Source organism: Brachyhypopomus gauderio, chromosome 10, assembly GCF_052324685.1.
Source record: "Brachyhypopomus gauderio isolate BG-103 chromosome 10, BGAUD_0.2, whole genome shotgun sequence".
Taxonomy (NCBI): domain Eukaryota; kingdom Metazoa; phylum Chordata; class Actinopteri; order Gymnotiformes; family Hypopomidae; genus Brachyhypopomus; species Brachyhypopomus gauderio.
The window spans coordinates 17913634-17929435 of record NC_135220.1 but is presented as its reverse complement, the minus strand read 5'-3'; the positions used below and the strand labels follow the sequence as shown (position 1 = coordinate 17929435).

Here is a 15802-nt window from a genome sequence, read left to right as displayed (position 1 = left end):
CCGCGGCGGTTATGACGTAGTCGCGCTACGCCTGACCTCTGCACCAATCAGCTGCGTCCTTTCATGATCGTAAGTGGGAGACTGGAGCTGTCGAACACTGCCGCTAGATCACCTCAGATCACCTCGTTCACAGTCTGCGCAGTTAAACGACATGGCATCGAAAGCCGTTTGTGTTCTCAAAGGGACTGGAGAAGTGACGGGTACAGTTTACTTTGAGCAGCAGGTAGGCGAAGAGCTTTTTGAAATCACTTGGTAACAACTAATCACTGTTAGTTGCTACTTAGTTGGCTAACTTGCGGTAAGAGTGGAGCTAACCTTAGTTAGCTATCTCACCCTCTACTGTACCTTCATCTAGTATCTGTGCAGCTACACTCCTCTGGTTAGCTGAGGAACATTCGTGTAGGGTAGCTAGCTAGCTTTGCTAGCTACGCTTAGTTACGTATGTAACTAACTGATTACTTAAAGTTACCAAGATAACTGGCAAACACGCTGGATATCACATTTATCTCTGATACACCCCTGCAGTCATTCTTAACCTTATAAATGCTTGATAATTTATAATTTGGCAATAGTTAGATATAGCAATAACCATTAATTTAGCGTATCGATTAATATTGCAAAACAACAGCTATACAGATAGATATCCAAGCTCGCTAGCTATGTTAATGAATAATTGTCAGACATGAAATGAACTTGGTGACCAGGCGATTGATTTTTGCTGAGTCATGCACAACGTTGCGTAATGACGTTGCGTAAAATTTACAATTGATGTCACCAAGAACATGGTGATACCGTGTAGACCAGACTGCACTCATCTTGTAGGGGAATAGTCTTGGGTTTAGAATAACTCAAAGAGCGGTGAATGAGTTCCCAGTCGGACGACTTGAGTGATTCAAACGTCTTGCAGGGAGGAGATGCGCCTGTGAAGATTTCAGGAGAGCTCAGTGGTCTGACCCCTGGCCTGCATGGCTTTCACGTGCATGCTTTTGGAGACAACACGAATGGTGATGTATTTGTTTTATTCATTATTTTGTCTTCAGATGTTTTGTCATGTTAATCCTAATGACCAAAATGTACCACAAAGCTTTAAATGAATAAACATATGACCGTTTTGTTTCTGAAATGTGCTTCGATTTATGCTGCTTCGTGAATGAAGCATTGTTCTCATGCTGTTTTGCTGTTAGGCTGCATCAGTGCAGGGCCACATTTCAACCCCTATAAGAAGAACCACGGTGGACCTAATGATGATGTCAGGTATGCATATTTGGTGCTGAATTCAGTTTCTCATAAAAAAAGAAATTGTTGCTTGCAATCACGTAACTACATAACTTTTAAAAAATTCTTTTTTTTTTTTTTTTTTTTTTTACTGATTTGAGACTACTTGTACTTAAAGGAACTGGCAGGGATTTGCACATGCATGACTCTTTCTGTCTGACCCGGGTGGCAGTAAATCCTGCTTATCCACGCACTTCCTGTGCACTTGCTCAGTGTCATGTGATCTATTTAACAAACTGCTGGAATCTTGATTATGACTGAATTTCATGGGTTAGTGATGACCTTATTAAAAAAAAACCCATTCTCAAACACAACCAAAAAAAAGGGAATTGAACTGAACCCGGAACCATTGGACATAATTCTGCTTTTGTTATCCGGGCCTGTGTTTGTATGTGCTGTTTCTGACGAGCACCAGGCCTCTTATTAGTGCTGTTCTCTTACAGGCATGTGGGTGATCTGGGAAACGTCACCGCTGGTCCTGATGGAGTTGCCAAAGTCGACATTGAGGACAAACTGGTGTCACTGACGGGGTCCAACTCGATCATTGGGAGGACCGTGGTGGTGAGGCAGCCATACCAGTGTTGATCCGCCGGGCCGCACTGGCCAGCATGCATGACCCTGGTGTTTACTCGGTTATTAATGTGCTGCATTGCACGTGTTTTCCCAACTGCCTTGATAATGATCATAACATAACGAAGGCCTGCGTGAGCGAGAGGGAAACCTGGACGTGCAGTGTGTAGGAACCTGCGCAGACTCGTCTCCACACACTGTCAGCTGTGTGTGGCTCCTTGCCACTCTATTCAGTGTGTGTGTGTGTGTGTGATTTTAGGTTCATGAGAAGCAAGACGACTTGGGAAAAGGTGGCAATGAAGAAAGTCTGAAAACGGGCAACGCAGGGGGGCGTCTGGCGTGTGGTGTTATAGGCATCACCGAGTGAAGTGGGCGTGGATTCAAGGGGGCGTGGCCGCAATGGGCATGACCACCATGCCACTCACTTGCCTGCACTGGAGCCACCTGGTGGAGTGATCAGTGCAGGTGCCTCAGCTAGCACTTATACGTTTTTTACCTACTTATAGAATAAGTAACGTACTTGCCACAGTTGTGTAAGTCTGTTTTTGCAAATATTATATCTGTAAATTGGTTCATTTTCTTTCATGGTAAATTTGGAAGTCCGTAGCAGCAGACTTAAAGCATGGTTACTCTTGAATGTCACCAGTTTTGCAATAAACGTTTGCTGATTACCGTTTGGTTGGAATGTTTGATTTGGATACGCTTTCAGTAAACAATGCCTTTTGTTAATAGTTACTGTTAAAAGCTGGCTTTACTTTCTGATGACAAGTAATTGCTTTTGAGCTGAATGTCATTAAGGGGAGCAGGGGATGTGTAGGACGCCGATTTGTGGGAGTTTTGTAATTACCTGGTCACACCACTAGGTGGTGATCTCGCACTTAAATTTGTTACCTAGGTTTGGTAAGCTTTCGTTAGGTCTTTGAAAGGCGAAGTGTATTCATGTAGCACATTTTCATAAACAAGACAATTTCAAGTTGCTATAAAAATAAGTCAACATTTTTATATGGAAAAAGTAATAAAGTTAAATTGAAAAGGATAACTAATTTCAGGTCCATATCTCTTATGGGAAGTTTATTGTAGGCACTTCGAATGCCTGCGTGCTTCAGACTTGTAAGGAGGAATAATCTCGCTTGTCACCCATTTATTTTCCCTGAAGCTAAGCTACATATGGTCTGTACCTTGTGCCGTTTTATTTTTTTTATCATTCTTGTTTACTTTTCATGGCGTAATCGCCTTGCATTAAGGAATAGCTAGCCTTTGGCATCAGCATTTCCTTCTGCCTATGAATATGACTAAGTGGGCAGCTATGTTTTTGGCGTCTGACTTTAAACGTGATCGTGTTATTAAACTTCCGTGTCTGCTGTGCCTTCTGAAATACTCCAGGACCGTTCCCTAGTGCTGCCTTCTCCAGGACCCCTCCTTTGTAATTGGGTAGGTTACCATGTGAAGAAATCATGGTTTTTTTTTTTTTTGGGGGGGGGGGGGGTGTATCCATAAGTCCACAGAGACAGCAACCTGCAACACTTGATTGTCATCCAATCCATACAATACTTTAAATGAAGAACTTGATGGGTCCCTTGATGTTTGAGGTCCAGAAAAGAGGTGTAATTAAAGATGTAACAAGTTATTATCCACGTCCCTGGAATCTTCAGATTTATATAGACATAGAGGTTAGTTATATAATGTTTTTACTTAGAGTTGCAGGAATGAACTTCCAGAGGTATGTGCAGTCAGTGAAGCATGATGATTCAAAAAGCTCATATAAATAACCTCAGAAAGTCTGGCCATAAATAATATAGGAAATATTCAATGGATGCCACAAGCCACAGTTGACTACATCCTCATGAAACGCAGAACTTCATCCAAGTTTTTAAAGAATTTTTAGTAGCTGAACACAGTGCAAACTGGGTTACCTGGTTACCTGAACCCAGGACCAGCTTGTTAAGCAGTCCATGCAGCCTTGAACTGTTCTTTCCGTCTGCTGCGTGCGCACACCTGTCTTAGCCACTGAGCAGAGGGGAGCTGCATCTCAGAGGTTTGCACATCAGAGTTCTCATCTCTCCAGTGTTTTATACACAAGCTTCTTTGCACTTGTGGCTAAATCGTTCCATCGCTTCACCACAGCTTTCACAGTAAATACTGATGGAGGTGACGCTGAGTCAGTGTTGAGGGTACAGTCAGTACTGAAAACAGTATATGGACCTAACTTACTCCTGACCATGCAAATACTGATATCAAAACGAAGGGTACAGTCAGTACTGACTATAGTATATGAACATAACTGTTCCTTCTGATCAAATACTGATATCAAAACGAAGGTTAAATGCTTCAGGTGTAAAACGTGTGCGGATCTCCCACTGCTTGTCTATTTCTTTGTTCTAACTAGCTGCCTGAGCACAAAAAGCTGAGCGTAAAGCTGCCTAACCCTTACGAGCACAGAGAGCGCCCTCTAGTGGGGCGTCCTGATTTAGAACAAAAGAATCGCCCATATTTCATAGAAATCCCCTCTAGTCAGTCAGAAGAGGTTTGTATGTTTTTTTTTTTTGTCAGCCCAGCCTGCTCTTCTGGAGCAATGCAGGGGGTTTGGAGGGAGGTGGGAGGTTCAAGGCGGAGCTTAACGCTCCACTGCGCTTCAAAAAAAGTTGATTACATCGGGTCATATCAATTGTCAAGGACTGTGTTTAACCCAGTGTCTCAAAGAAACCACAGAGGTGGTCTGAAATAGCAAAGTTAGCTAATCTGTTCCTGATCTAGATGCTACACAGTGAGGAGAGGAGCAGAGGCAGGAATCTGACTTGAGCGGGTCAAATATGCCGTAATAGTTTGTCTGGGTTAGAATTCCTGTCCCTGCGTTGCATTAGAAGGTGTGGCATTTCCAGTCCTCATTTCACAAAACCCTCTTTTTGTAGTCTGGAGATATTTTTGGACCAATGTTAGATGTCTGGGTCACAGGGTTAGATGCCATGCATGGCCACAACAGGGATTGGTCAGACAGGGATTGGTCAGTGCCTTCCTACAAACCACTGGCTCCTCCTGACCCGACCTTTCACCCTCGGCATGTGCATAGTCTAGCCGGGGAGCTCCGAATTAATGGAGTGAGTTCGGTCTGGCCTGAGTTGGCATGAAACCTTTACTGCCTGAGGAGTCCTCTCTCAGCTGCCTGTTTATAGCACACGGGGCTCACATACTGGGAGGAAGGCTGTGCATTTACACAGACCTCAAACTCCTCCCCCACTCCCTCCTTCCTTCCACTCCTCTCTCTGTCTCTCTGTCCAGTGTTTATGTGGAAGAGAATGACACGGATGGGCCTAGGCTGAGTACCGACTCTGTCTAAGAAGTTTGACATTTATTGATAATACCACTGAGTGGTGAGCTTGTCATGTATCAGAGGTTCATCTCTCATATTTAATGTATGAGTTTGTCTTAGTCATGTTTACTGAAGATGAAAGTGGTGATGTCTGGTGCTATCTGCTTTTTTAAATAGATTATGGTGGTCTGTACATTAAAGGAAGACAAAAAAGTCCAGATGGGACCTGACTAGTGTTTATTTTAAATACGTATAAGCATTGTGCAATAATGTAGATGTCTGTTAATTTTCACCTAAAATAAAATTTTTATATTTATTTGAATTTTTTAAAGTTTATTAATTTTAGCATGACATCAAAAGAGACCAATTTGTAGTTTCTTATTAAACTACTGAACTCCTCTTAGGGTCAGTGGTTCACCTCGGTAACTACAGAATTTGACCTTTGATCCTAAAGAGATTTGGCTGGCATCCAGACAGGAACTGAACCTTAGTGCAATCTGACCTCTGCCCACCAATCACTCAGTGAACCAGCCATGATAATCAATAGCTCTTAGTTACATTTGTAGAAATAAGATCTCCAAACATTCCAGCTCACTGTCCTAAGTAGTAAACATAAAGTTATAAAAGACTTAAAAGTTTAGCTGTTGCAGTATGAGTCAGAGCTATTTGATGGAAACTGGTTGAATAAAGGCTAAAAACAAAGAAAGGGAAACTCAAATCTGTTTGTGGTCAGTGTGTTCTGCACTGTGACAGGGAGTCCTTCTGCCAAGAGGATCTCCACAGAACATGCCCTCTTTAGTTTAGAGAGAGCCACCGTACCCCCCGGCCCAGCTGTAAACCGCCACAGAGATTCCAAGTGCACTTGCCAAATGTGTGTGACTATGAGACTTTGACATTGCAGGGCATTCCTTCCATAGTTCAACAGGAAGTGGAATTTTGAAGGAAGCCCTTTCAGATAATGGGTTGAGAGTGTGCTTGTGTGGAGCTGTCAGCGAGCCTGTCTCATTCACAGTGCGTCTCTCAGTAATGCTTCTCCATTCATATCCTGTGAGACTGACAGACCAGTGGCCCTCAAAGCCGCAGATTTGAAAAGCAGTTATTTAAATCTCCTGCTTTGACTGCAGCGTCCAAACGAAGGGCCAGCTGTGAGATGGAAGAGCTAACAGGAACATATCCTGCCCTGCTGAGACACAGACGGATCCATCTTGGATGGAAGCTAACTTGGGTGGTTCACGTGAGTGCCCCTGTTTCAAGGCCTTGTCTGAGGGGGGCCCTCTTTTAAAAATCAAGAGCTCCTGCAGTTTTCAAAGTCTTCACAATGTTTTAGGGGTTTAGGTTAGAGGAGATCAAACCTGCTCCTGTATATCTATCACCCTCCAGAGTTTAAATCCAGCCCCTGTCTTACACATCTGACTGAGGTAAAAACAGGCCTTTGATAGCTGATCTGCTGTGGATGTGTTTGTGTACGCCTATCTTTCTGACAAACCTTCCATTTTGGTGTGTAGCAGTATGTAGCTCATCTTTTGGAGAGGAGCATTATGTCTTGTCAGGGGTTTTGAGCTCCACCCCCCCCCCCCACTTCCACACAAGACTGCCCCCCAATTTTCTTCTACACCCACCCCCACCCCCACCCACCCCGTTGGGGCTCCCGCTTCATGTCCCTCGTTCTCCCACTTTTCTGCACTTTCGTTTCGGGTGCTGCGACCCACACCCCGTTGCATTGCCGGGTCTCTTGCCTCTGGTGTGACAATGGCAATAAATTAAGATCATTCTTAATCCTGGCTGGGGTGGTCGCGCATGTGTGTGTGTGTGTGTGTGTGTGTGTGTGTGTTATTCATTATCAAGGTGGTGCTGGGTGGCTCTCTGGCAGGGCCCGACGGCTCTCTGGCCGACTATGTCTGAACTCCAGCTGGGCGCAGAAGTTATTTCTGTAATTGCTTTCCATTATCACGTCCTGGTGGGAGTCACGTCTGTCTCGCGGCTCGACAGACCTGGGCAGTGATTAGAGCTTGTAATTGGAATGGTGGCATGTTGGCAAAGAAGAGCAGACTGGAGGAATTAGGGCTCTGTGGTTTAAGTGTGTAGGTTCTGTGTGTTTGTTTTATCAAGAGCTCTTTGATAGAGATGGATTTGGAGGGAATGCTTTGAGTATTCTGTAGTAAATATATCACATGCTCTCTGCCATTGTGTAGATTTGATTTTTGGCGTACTGTCTGGAAGTTGTGTATATTCTCAGCTGTACCATACATATTTGCGTCTGCCCCCTGCTTTTTGAGCAATCCATCGAAATGCTGAACTAAGCGGACCGCACAGAGAGGTGTGCGCGTGTGTGTGTGTGTGTGTTAGTTACTGCACTGCTTTTTGTTCATTTAATACAATGTTTCTCAACCCTGTTGTTGGGACCCACCTGGGTCCAGAGTTCTTTCCAAGTTCCCAACTCATTAGGTTTGAAGAAAAACACAGAAGCATCTGGTGGACTTCATCTGGATTGTAGGAACACAGCAGCTTTAGTTCATTCTTGGGACTTTGGTTTGTGTATATCTTCAGTCTGAATAATTCACAGTCTTCCTGTGTGTTCGCCTGTGAGGGGGAGAGAGAGGAGTTCAGATAAGAGCTCTGGGATTTTGGGTGTCTGTTTGAGCTACACAGTGTGGCTGTGCCTGGCCTTGATTTTTGCGGTTTTCCACAGGGATGAAGCTAGTCTTGCTCTTCTGTATGTGTGCTGTAAGGCCTATTTTTAGGACTGTCTGCCTTTACAGAATTTTAATAAACGATTAGGAGGCCATGACCATGTATTTTAGGAAACTGCCATAGCTGTAGAATGTAGGTCTGTTTTGTGTCGGATGCTCTTTAGCACAGGGACCGGCCACTCAGGGCCACACCTCCGAACGGATTTGAGGGGGATTTCAGAAATCCAAATGTTTTGAAACCAATTGTCTGTTTGCTCATCCTGAATGAGACAAGGTCTGAACTTTAGTGAGAAGGCCAGTAAAACTGTGGCAGGCTTCAGGCTGTGAAGGGCTTGTGTGTGTGTGTGTGTGTGTGTGTGTGTGTGTGTGTGTGTGTGTGTGTGTGTGTGTGTGTGTGTGTGTGTGTGTGTGTGTGTGTGTGTGTGTGTGTGTGTGTGTGTGTGTGTGTCTTCTTCTGCTCCACCCTCCTGTGTGTGTGGGTAGATTACTTTCCCCCTGTCTGCAAGGATGAGACTTCAGTCTGGCTGAGAGAATATTTTACCTTCTAATGTCTTAATCCTCACAGCCGTGTTCTGCCAGCCCAGTCCTCCGCCACACACCCACTTTCTGCTCCTGAACACTAAATCATTGTTTGCGTGGGGGTGGGTGTGGGTGTGTGGATGTGTGGGTATGTTTGTGTGTCTGTCTTTGTCTGTGTATGTGTTTGTCTGTGTCTGTGTGGGTTGCCTCTCCAGTTGTGTGTGAGAGAAAAGAAGAGTGACTGCCATGGTGTGTGTGTGTGTGTCTGTGTGTGTGTGTGTATCTGTGTCTGTGTCTGTAATGGACTGTTGTATATTTCAGCTTTGACCTGAAAATACATGATTCACATTCAGAGAGAGAGAGAGAGAGAGAGATGGAGAGAAAAAGAGAGATTGTCCTCTTATGTCATCAGAGCCACTAGATGATCTGGAAAGTAATTTCATGAAAATGGAAATTTGATATAGATATATACTGAGTTACTGACATATGAAATTCCCCTCACCATCCTCTATGTGGTCTTTTTCCTTCAAGCTCAGATCCTCTACCAGACATCTGGGAGCTCGAAGGTCCTGCAGTATCTTAGCTGTTCCCAGGACTGCATTCTTCTGGATGGAGATCTCTGATGTTGTTCCCGGGATCTGCTGGAGCCATTCACCCTGTTCAGGGGTCACAGCCCCTAGTGCTCTGATTATTATGGGAACCACTTTTGCCTTAGTGTTCCTTGTTCCTATATATATACATACATATATATGAGAGAGAATGTTGCAGATTTGCAAGGAAGACATAAAAGAATAGTTGGAGAAGATTTGGGGGAAATACGTCATGCTGATTTCCTCTGCTGGAATGATTTACGATTCAGAATAGATTTTTTTTGCCAGGGTTATTAACGTGATGCAGTGAGTTGTCCGCTTGACACTGATGTGAACTGAAGTGTTCAGGAACACTGAGCATGTGCTGGTGCGGAGGACGAACGCTCTGCTCCACATGCGCATGTTCTTGGCAAGCTTCTGTTCCTGTGTGGACCTCGGCGTGAACGTGGTGGCTCCCCGTGTGTCTGTGCCTGGGCCAGTGAACACGCACACATGGACACAACATGCCTGTAATACTACGACCCTCACAGTTTTGGATCAGCCCATGACCTGAGGCGATTCATCAGAACACATCCCACACAGCAAGTAGCTTCCCTTCCCATATGTGAAGGACTGTGTGTCCTGCTAGCATTCCTCCCTCTGGCCACAGTAACCCCAGCGATGCTAACAGATGCTACAGATCCAACCATCTGGGTTGGGGGAATCGGATCCCAAGCCAAGAGGTCGCAGGCAAGGTTCAGCCATGCCGCGCTCGTCCTGCAGATAACGGAACCAACACACAATGTTCTCTGGGCCCTGGGTTGGTTGCTCCTGTGGCTCTCGGTTAGATTATAACAGGATCTCCTGTGGGTGGCTAACATTTGCACCATCAACCCAGTGTGTTTTAGAAGATTGCTACCTCAGCATAGGAGTGGTACTCTGTGTTAGATGTTCAAAATGAAACTCATTACCATCCTTAAAGGCTGTGTTTCACAGTTTTACATGGCCCACTCTCATCCACAAACGTTCTAATGTAGCTTAGCTGCTGCTACTAGGCAGTCATGGCCTGGTGGTTAGGGAACTGGTCTTGTGACCGGAGGGTCCCGGGTTCAATTCCCAGACCTGAGGCCATGACTGAGGTTCCCTTGAGCAAGCCCCTTAACCCTCAATTGCTCACTTGTATAAAAAATGAGATAAAAATGTAAGTCGCTCTGGATAATGGGGGGCCGCCAAATGCCATAAATGTAAATGTACTAGTGTTCAGATGTCTTAATGTGTTATGGGACTATACCTAACCATCCCCCCCCCCCCACACACACATATTCTTGTTTGGAAGAAATTTGTCATTCAATTTCAGACACCCCTAAGTCAACCATATCTTTCCTGGTCTCCAGAGTCATTTATCTTGTTCCCATGTGATTCCAATGCTGGACACATCAATGATATACTCAGTGTAGTGTCTTTGTATAATCATTTGTATTATCACTTGTATGTGTGTGTGAGAGACAGAGAGAGAGAGAGAGAGAGAGAGAGAGAGAGAGAGAGAGAGAGAGAGAGAGAGAGAGAGTGCATGAATGTACATACGTGCGAGCATTAGAAAGGTGTCATGTGTGATGATACTAGGTGTGTTCCCTTGCAGAACAGGGAACGCCTTGCACTTAGACAAAAGAGGAACAACAGTTGGACACACACACACAGAAACACCTGCATATACACATACCTGTGGTACATCCATGAGTGCTTTGGAGATTGTAAAAGAATGTATTTTAGTTGTCTGTTGTTTTAATTCCTGGTATACAGTATTTTTTCACCGCCTCTTTCCCACGCTGGTGAGGAGAGTAATGTTACTTCATCTCCCTCACTTACCCAACGTGGAAGTTCTTGGAATTTCTCGGATATGACAGCGTGGCTTACTGCTTGGTCCTGAATTCAGTTGACAAAATATCGCAATCGCTGTCGATAATCTGCCCTGCGTACCTGTGCCCTCACGGAAGTGGTTGTGTGCGTGTCAGACGTAGTGTGGACATGGTGCTTTTTCACCACTCCCGTATCAGCGACGTTGAGACCCTTATCACACTGGAACTAGGAGCTCATATTGCGGTTCATGTATGTTGCCTTTTCAGAAGGGCAATCTTGCCATCTCTACCTAAAAACCAGCTGACGTCTCATGTTTTCCTGCTGCTCTCCAAACTGGGACAGCGGCTGTGTGCGTACACACACACACACACACACGGAGGAAGACGGAGTAGTGTATGAGTATTATCACAGTATTAACTGCTGCCTCCACAAACTGCTGTTGAGATTCCCTGATTCTAGAATGATCTGCCACACGTTCTTTAATCCTCTGTGTCAATTGTAAGCCATCAGTATGTAGAGCAAGGATCTTCTTAACCTGACAGATATGTTGTGTAATAATCTGCTTCCATTTACATGTAGATTGACTGATATCAGGCAATAGGCCTCATTCACACACCAGCCAATCGATTCAAAGGTCTTTGAATTTATTTGCATGTTAATTTGGGAATTGATGTGATGTATGGTGCATCTTGGGCATATTGATATGTCAACCCCCACATCTTTTGTACAGTGTAGAAAGTCTTCTCAGAGAGTCTCTTGTTCTCCACAGTTGGGCTTCATTTGCTTCTAGTACTTGGAGGGCGTTGGTGTAAACTGAGACACATGAGGTCTAAAGCACACAAGCTAGATCCCTGTTTAATGACAAACTCCCTGAGACCAATGGACAGAACCCTTACATTATAGCCCTTGTTTTCTCTCTCTCTCTCTCTCTCTCTCTTCTCTCTCTCTCTCTCTCTCTCTCTCTCTCTCTCTCTCCCTCTTCCTCTCCCTCTCCAAAGCTACAACAGACCTCAGCATCTCATCTCATCCATGAACCTCCATCTTTCCTCATGTATTAAATATCTCATTAATAGCAGGAGATATAAGGACCTTTTCTTCTCATAGTCCCCCTGCTTCACATTTGGCCCTAACTATCATCAATTATAATACCATAATGGATCCTCATTACTATGTATAGGACTGTTTAGAGCATTGTTGTCAGCTTGTCAGGTTTACTGGACAGAAGTAAATGCATCTCAGTTATTTCTTACAGAATAATGATAATGAATTCATCAGGTTCTGAGAGATGCAGACAAACGAATTAATCCCCCAGAGGGTTATATGTCAAACTGTCTTCAGCTCACCTGTTCAGTGTTAGAAGAATGTCGACATCTTATGCATATTATCGTCTGAACGACATTAATTCAGATTTGCTAGATATGCAATCTTCCCTTGCTCTGACCTTATTAAATAATTTTCCATTTACATTCATTAGTCATTAAATTCCTCAGATATGCTACATTCTGATTTGCATTTTGGTGAAGTCATATTGTCAAATGTCTGCACACAGCGATCATAGACACACAGCTGATCAGGCCATAACCTTTTATCTAACGTGAAAAAATAAAATGGTAACTACATTAATTAAATAAAAACATAAAAATAAAATGGGTTACAGTATGGTGTGCATATAGCATTTGTCCATATAGACAAATGGATGTAGTTAACATGGAATCTACCCACATGTCTTTACTGAATTTGTAAAAGTTTGTTTTGTCTGTTAACAGTCTGTATCGTAATGATACCATGTCCTTGTCACTGATCAGGAAAAGTAGCTTGTCCTCACCATCCTGGGCGAGCGGTCTGCCCTAACTCAGCAGACACACTCACCATCCTTCTCTCCCTCTGCACTGCTGGCTATCCAGACCTGCAACGTGGAGTCAGCTGCATTTGAAAGGCTGCTTGCCCTGCACAAAGACCCATTGCATGATGTCACATGACGTCAGATGATGTTGACGGAAGCTTCCAGAAGTGTTTGGCCTGGACCTTTTGTGATCCCTCATAGTTAGCCCTTCTGCGACTCGTGAATAATGCTCTGTTGCTCTCCTTCAGTGTGGCTGTGTCTCCATGCCTTTGGTCCAGCAGGTGACAACCATCCCCCCCCCCCCACCCACCCCCACCCCCACCTGAAGTAAATATGCACGCTTCAGTGCAGGTGGCTTCTGTCTGCCGGCTGCCTGAGGTGACCTTGCTGCAGGCAGAGAAGGTGAAGAAGTGCACCTGCTGGGGTCCGCCCGCACCTGCTGGGGTCCGCCCGCACCTGCCTGTCTGCTGGGGGATCTGCCTTAATGTATATGCCACCAGGAGCCTGTCTGCCCGTCTGGCTTTGTCTCGGGAGCTGTGTCTGCGGTGACGTGGGCATGCCCGTGGCGTCCGCACGCTCCACACACATCGGATGCCATCCTAATTGAGAGGCCTTGCTATACCTGCCTTTGGTTCGTGCTGGCTCGGTGTGTGGGTGTGTGCTGGGCACGTCAGTGTGTGCACGCCAGTGTGTGTGTGTATGCTTTGAAGATTGCAATGGAATTGTGTGTCTGTGGTGGAAGCTCGAGTGTGTGTGTGTGTGTGTGTGTGTGTGTGTGTGTGTGTGTGTGTGTGTGTGTGTGTGTGTGTGTGTGTGTGTGTGTGTGTGTGTGTGTTTGGGTAGGAGGTCTCAGAGTTGACTCCTGCTCTATTGTTAGCCCTGGTGCCTATTTATTATTCACCATGAACACTTGCTCCACCGGTCCTGCTGACGTTATCAAACCTGTCAAGGTGGGGGGGGAGGACTGGCGAAAGTGTGTGCGTGAGAGAGAATGCGAATAATGTGTGTGTGTCTGTGTGTGTGTGTATATATATATGTGTGTATTATGTTCATAAGTGAATGAGAGAAACAGAGAAAAAGTGAATAACAATGTGTGTGTCTATATATATATATATATAGTGTGTGTGTGTGTGTGTGTGTGTGTGTGTGTGTGTGTGTGTGTGTGTGTGTGTGTGCTCACCTCACTGACTTCTTTCTTTATAGTGAAGTTTGCTCATGATGAGATGACAGAAGATAAGATTAAGTTTCCCCGACACAGGTGTGAGAAGGGAGCTGAAAGATTGTTCTATCAACGGACATGCGCACGCACACACACACACACACACACACCACACACACACACACACAAAACCATGCACAAACTATGCCAATCTACACCAATCTACAAGCTTATATAACATAGAATATGAAAAAGGAGGTATTACCTGGGAGACAGAATGCACTACAATTCACTACTTTTATGAATGTGTGTAGGTCTGCATGTGTGGGTGTGACCATGCGTGGGTGCATAAACGCTTGTGTGCTTATGTCTGCATGTGTGCATACACGCTTCGTGTGTTTGTGTGCATGTGTACATTCATGTGTGAGGGGGATGTGTGGGGATATGTGGGGTTGTGCTCCACACTGCCTGGCTTTGGCTGTGGAGTTGTGTGGAGTTGGATGGAGTTGTGCGGAGTTGTGCGGAGCTGCGCGGAGCTGTGTAGAATTGTGTGGAGTTGTATGGAGTTGTGTAGAATTGTGTGGAGCTGTGTGGAGTTGTGGGGAGTTGTGTGGAGTTGTGTAGAATTGTGCGGAGTTGTGTAGAATTGTGCGGAGCTGTGCGGAGTTGTGCGGAGCTGTGCGGAGTTGTGTGGAGTTGTGCGGAGATGTGTGGAGTTGTGGGGAGTTGTGTGGAGTTGTGTAGAATTGTGTGGAGATGTGGGGAGTTGTGGGGAGTTGTGTAGAATTGTGTGGAGATGTGGGGAGTTGTGTGGAGATGTGTGGAGTTGTGGGGAGTTGTGTGGAGTTGTGTAGAATTGTGCGGAGATGTGTGGAGTTGTGTAGAATTGTGTGGAGCTGTGTGGAGTTGTGGGGAGTTGTGTGGAGTTGTGGGGAGTTGTGTGGAGTTGTGTAGAATTGTGCGGAGATGTGTGGAGTTGTGGGAATGTAATTCCAGAGGCACCAGAAGAACTGTGGTCTAAATGAATAAACCATGTCAATCAGTAGCACAAAGAACACTGCAAACCTCACCGCTCGGAGAGGGGGAGAGAGAGAGAGAGCGAGAGAGAGAGAAAGAGAGAGAGAGAGTGAGAGCGAGAGAGACAGACACCTTTTTCTTTCTCTCCCTTCTTTTGTGAGTTTGCTCCCTCTACCGCTCCTCCTTTTCTTTATCTGATCCTTATTACAGCTTTTCATTCCCCTTCTGTCTCTCTAATCACATCTGTGGGGCTGTGAAGAGGAGAGATAAGAGAGCAAAGTCATCTGTTCGATTTTGTCCACACACACACACACACACACACACACACACACACACACACACACACACACACACATTTGAACCTCTGATTGCTCAGGTGATTCCATTAAAATCTACAAAGAGGCCTTAAGGGACCAGCACATCATCATGTGTGTAAATATGAATGTCACAGGTTTGAAAACATGGAGGGTGTCCAGCAGTGGTCTGGGCCCAGTATTGAAGACTGACTCAGTGTTTGAGTACTGAATCTCATTTATTCCAGCAGTACGAACTTCCCGAAAGCCTCACCCATGCGTTTGCAGCTGACACCTCTCAGAGACGCGCACGAGGCGACAGGTGACAGCTCGCGAGACGCGTCGGAACGGCATGTTAAAGAAGAGCCCAGCGCTTCCAGTCATTAGTGCGTGTGCATGTCCGAGCGCGTCGGAGAGGCAGTCAGCCTGCAGCTGGGCTGGGCTGTGGTGAGCAGGCGTGATTCCAGAGTCGTGAATGCGAACGCTTCACTCCCTGCGGCTCCTCGCCTCTGCCAGCCTGCCAATCAAACGCGTCGCTGTGATTCCCGCCCTTTGCACGCGAGCATGCTCAGTGACGCCGGAAGCAGCCAGGCCCAGGCTGCGGGAAGGCGTGTCATCTTCTGTCATCATGGAATACGCAGGAAGTTTATCGTGCTTAAAGCTGCGACACACCACAAGAGGGGTGTTGCCCCCGTTACGTCTC

At 45.5% G+C, this 15802-nt stretch overlaps 1 protein-coding gene and 1 long non-coding RNA gene across 2 annotated transcripts; one reads left to right on the top strand and one right to left on the bottom strand.

Moving 5' to 3' along the window:
• Window positions 1-53: 53 nt before the first annotated feature.
• On the top strand, window positions 54-2516 carry sod1 (superoxide dismutase 1, soluble). The gene is made up of 5 exons (XM_077020123.1): window positions 54-223; window positions 908-1004; window positions 1185-1254; window positions 1719-1836; window positions 2105-2516. The coding sequence occupies exons 1-5, from the start codon at window positions 152-154 to the stop codon at window positions 2210-2212; spliced, it is 465 nt and encodes a 154-aa protein (XP_076876238.1). The 5' UTR covers window positions 54-151; the 3' UTR covers window positions 2213-2516.
• A 9687-nt stretch (window positions 2517-12203) lies between these two features.
• LOC143524925 (uncharacterized) lies at window positions 12204-15590 on the bottom strand. Its single transcript, XR_013133523.1, has 4 exons — window positions 15374-15590; window positions 14939-15057; window positions 13811-13902; window positions 12204-12733 (listed from the first exon to the last, which is right to left on the bottom strand). It is a non-coding gene; the product is annotated as an uncharacterized LOC143524925 (long non-coding RNA).
• Between the last annotated feature and the right edge of the window lie 212 nt (window positions 15591-15802).

Bases quoted from the DNA above. Each gene is read 5' to 3' on its own strand.
- sod1 (XM_077020123.1), top strand. From the start codon at position 152: ATGGCATCGAAAGCCGTTTGTGTTCTCAAAGGGACTGGAGAAGTGACG. The intron at 1,005-1,184 runs GTGATGTATTTG...TTTTGCTGTTAG, and splicing joins TTTTGGAGACAACACGAATG to GCTGCATCAGTGCAGGGCCA. The intron at 1,837-2,104 runs GTGAGGCAGCCA...GTGTGATTTTAG, and splicing joins TCATTGGGAGGACCGTGGTG to GTTCATGAGAAGCAAGACGA.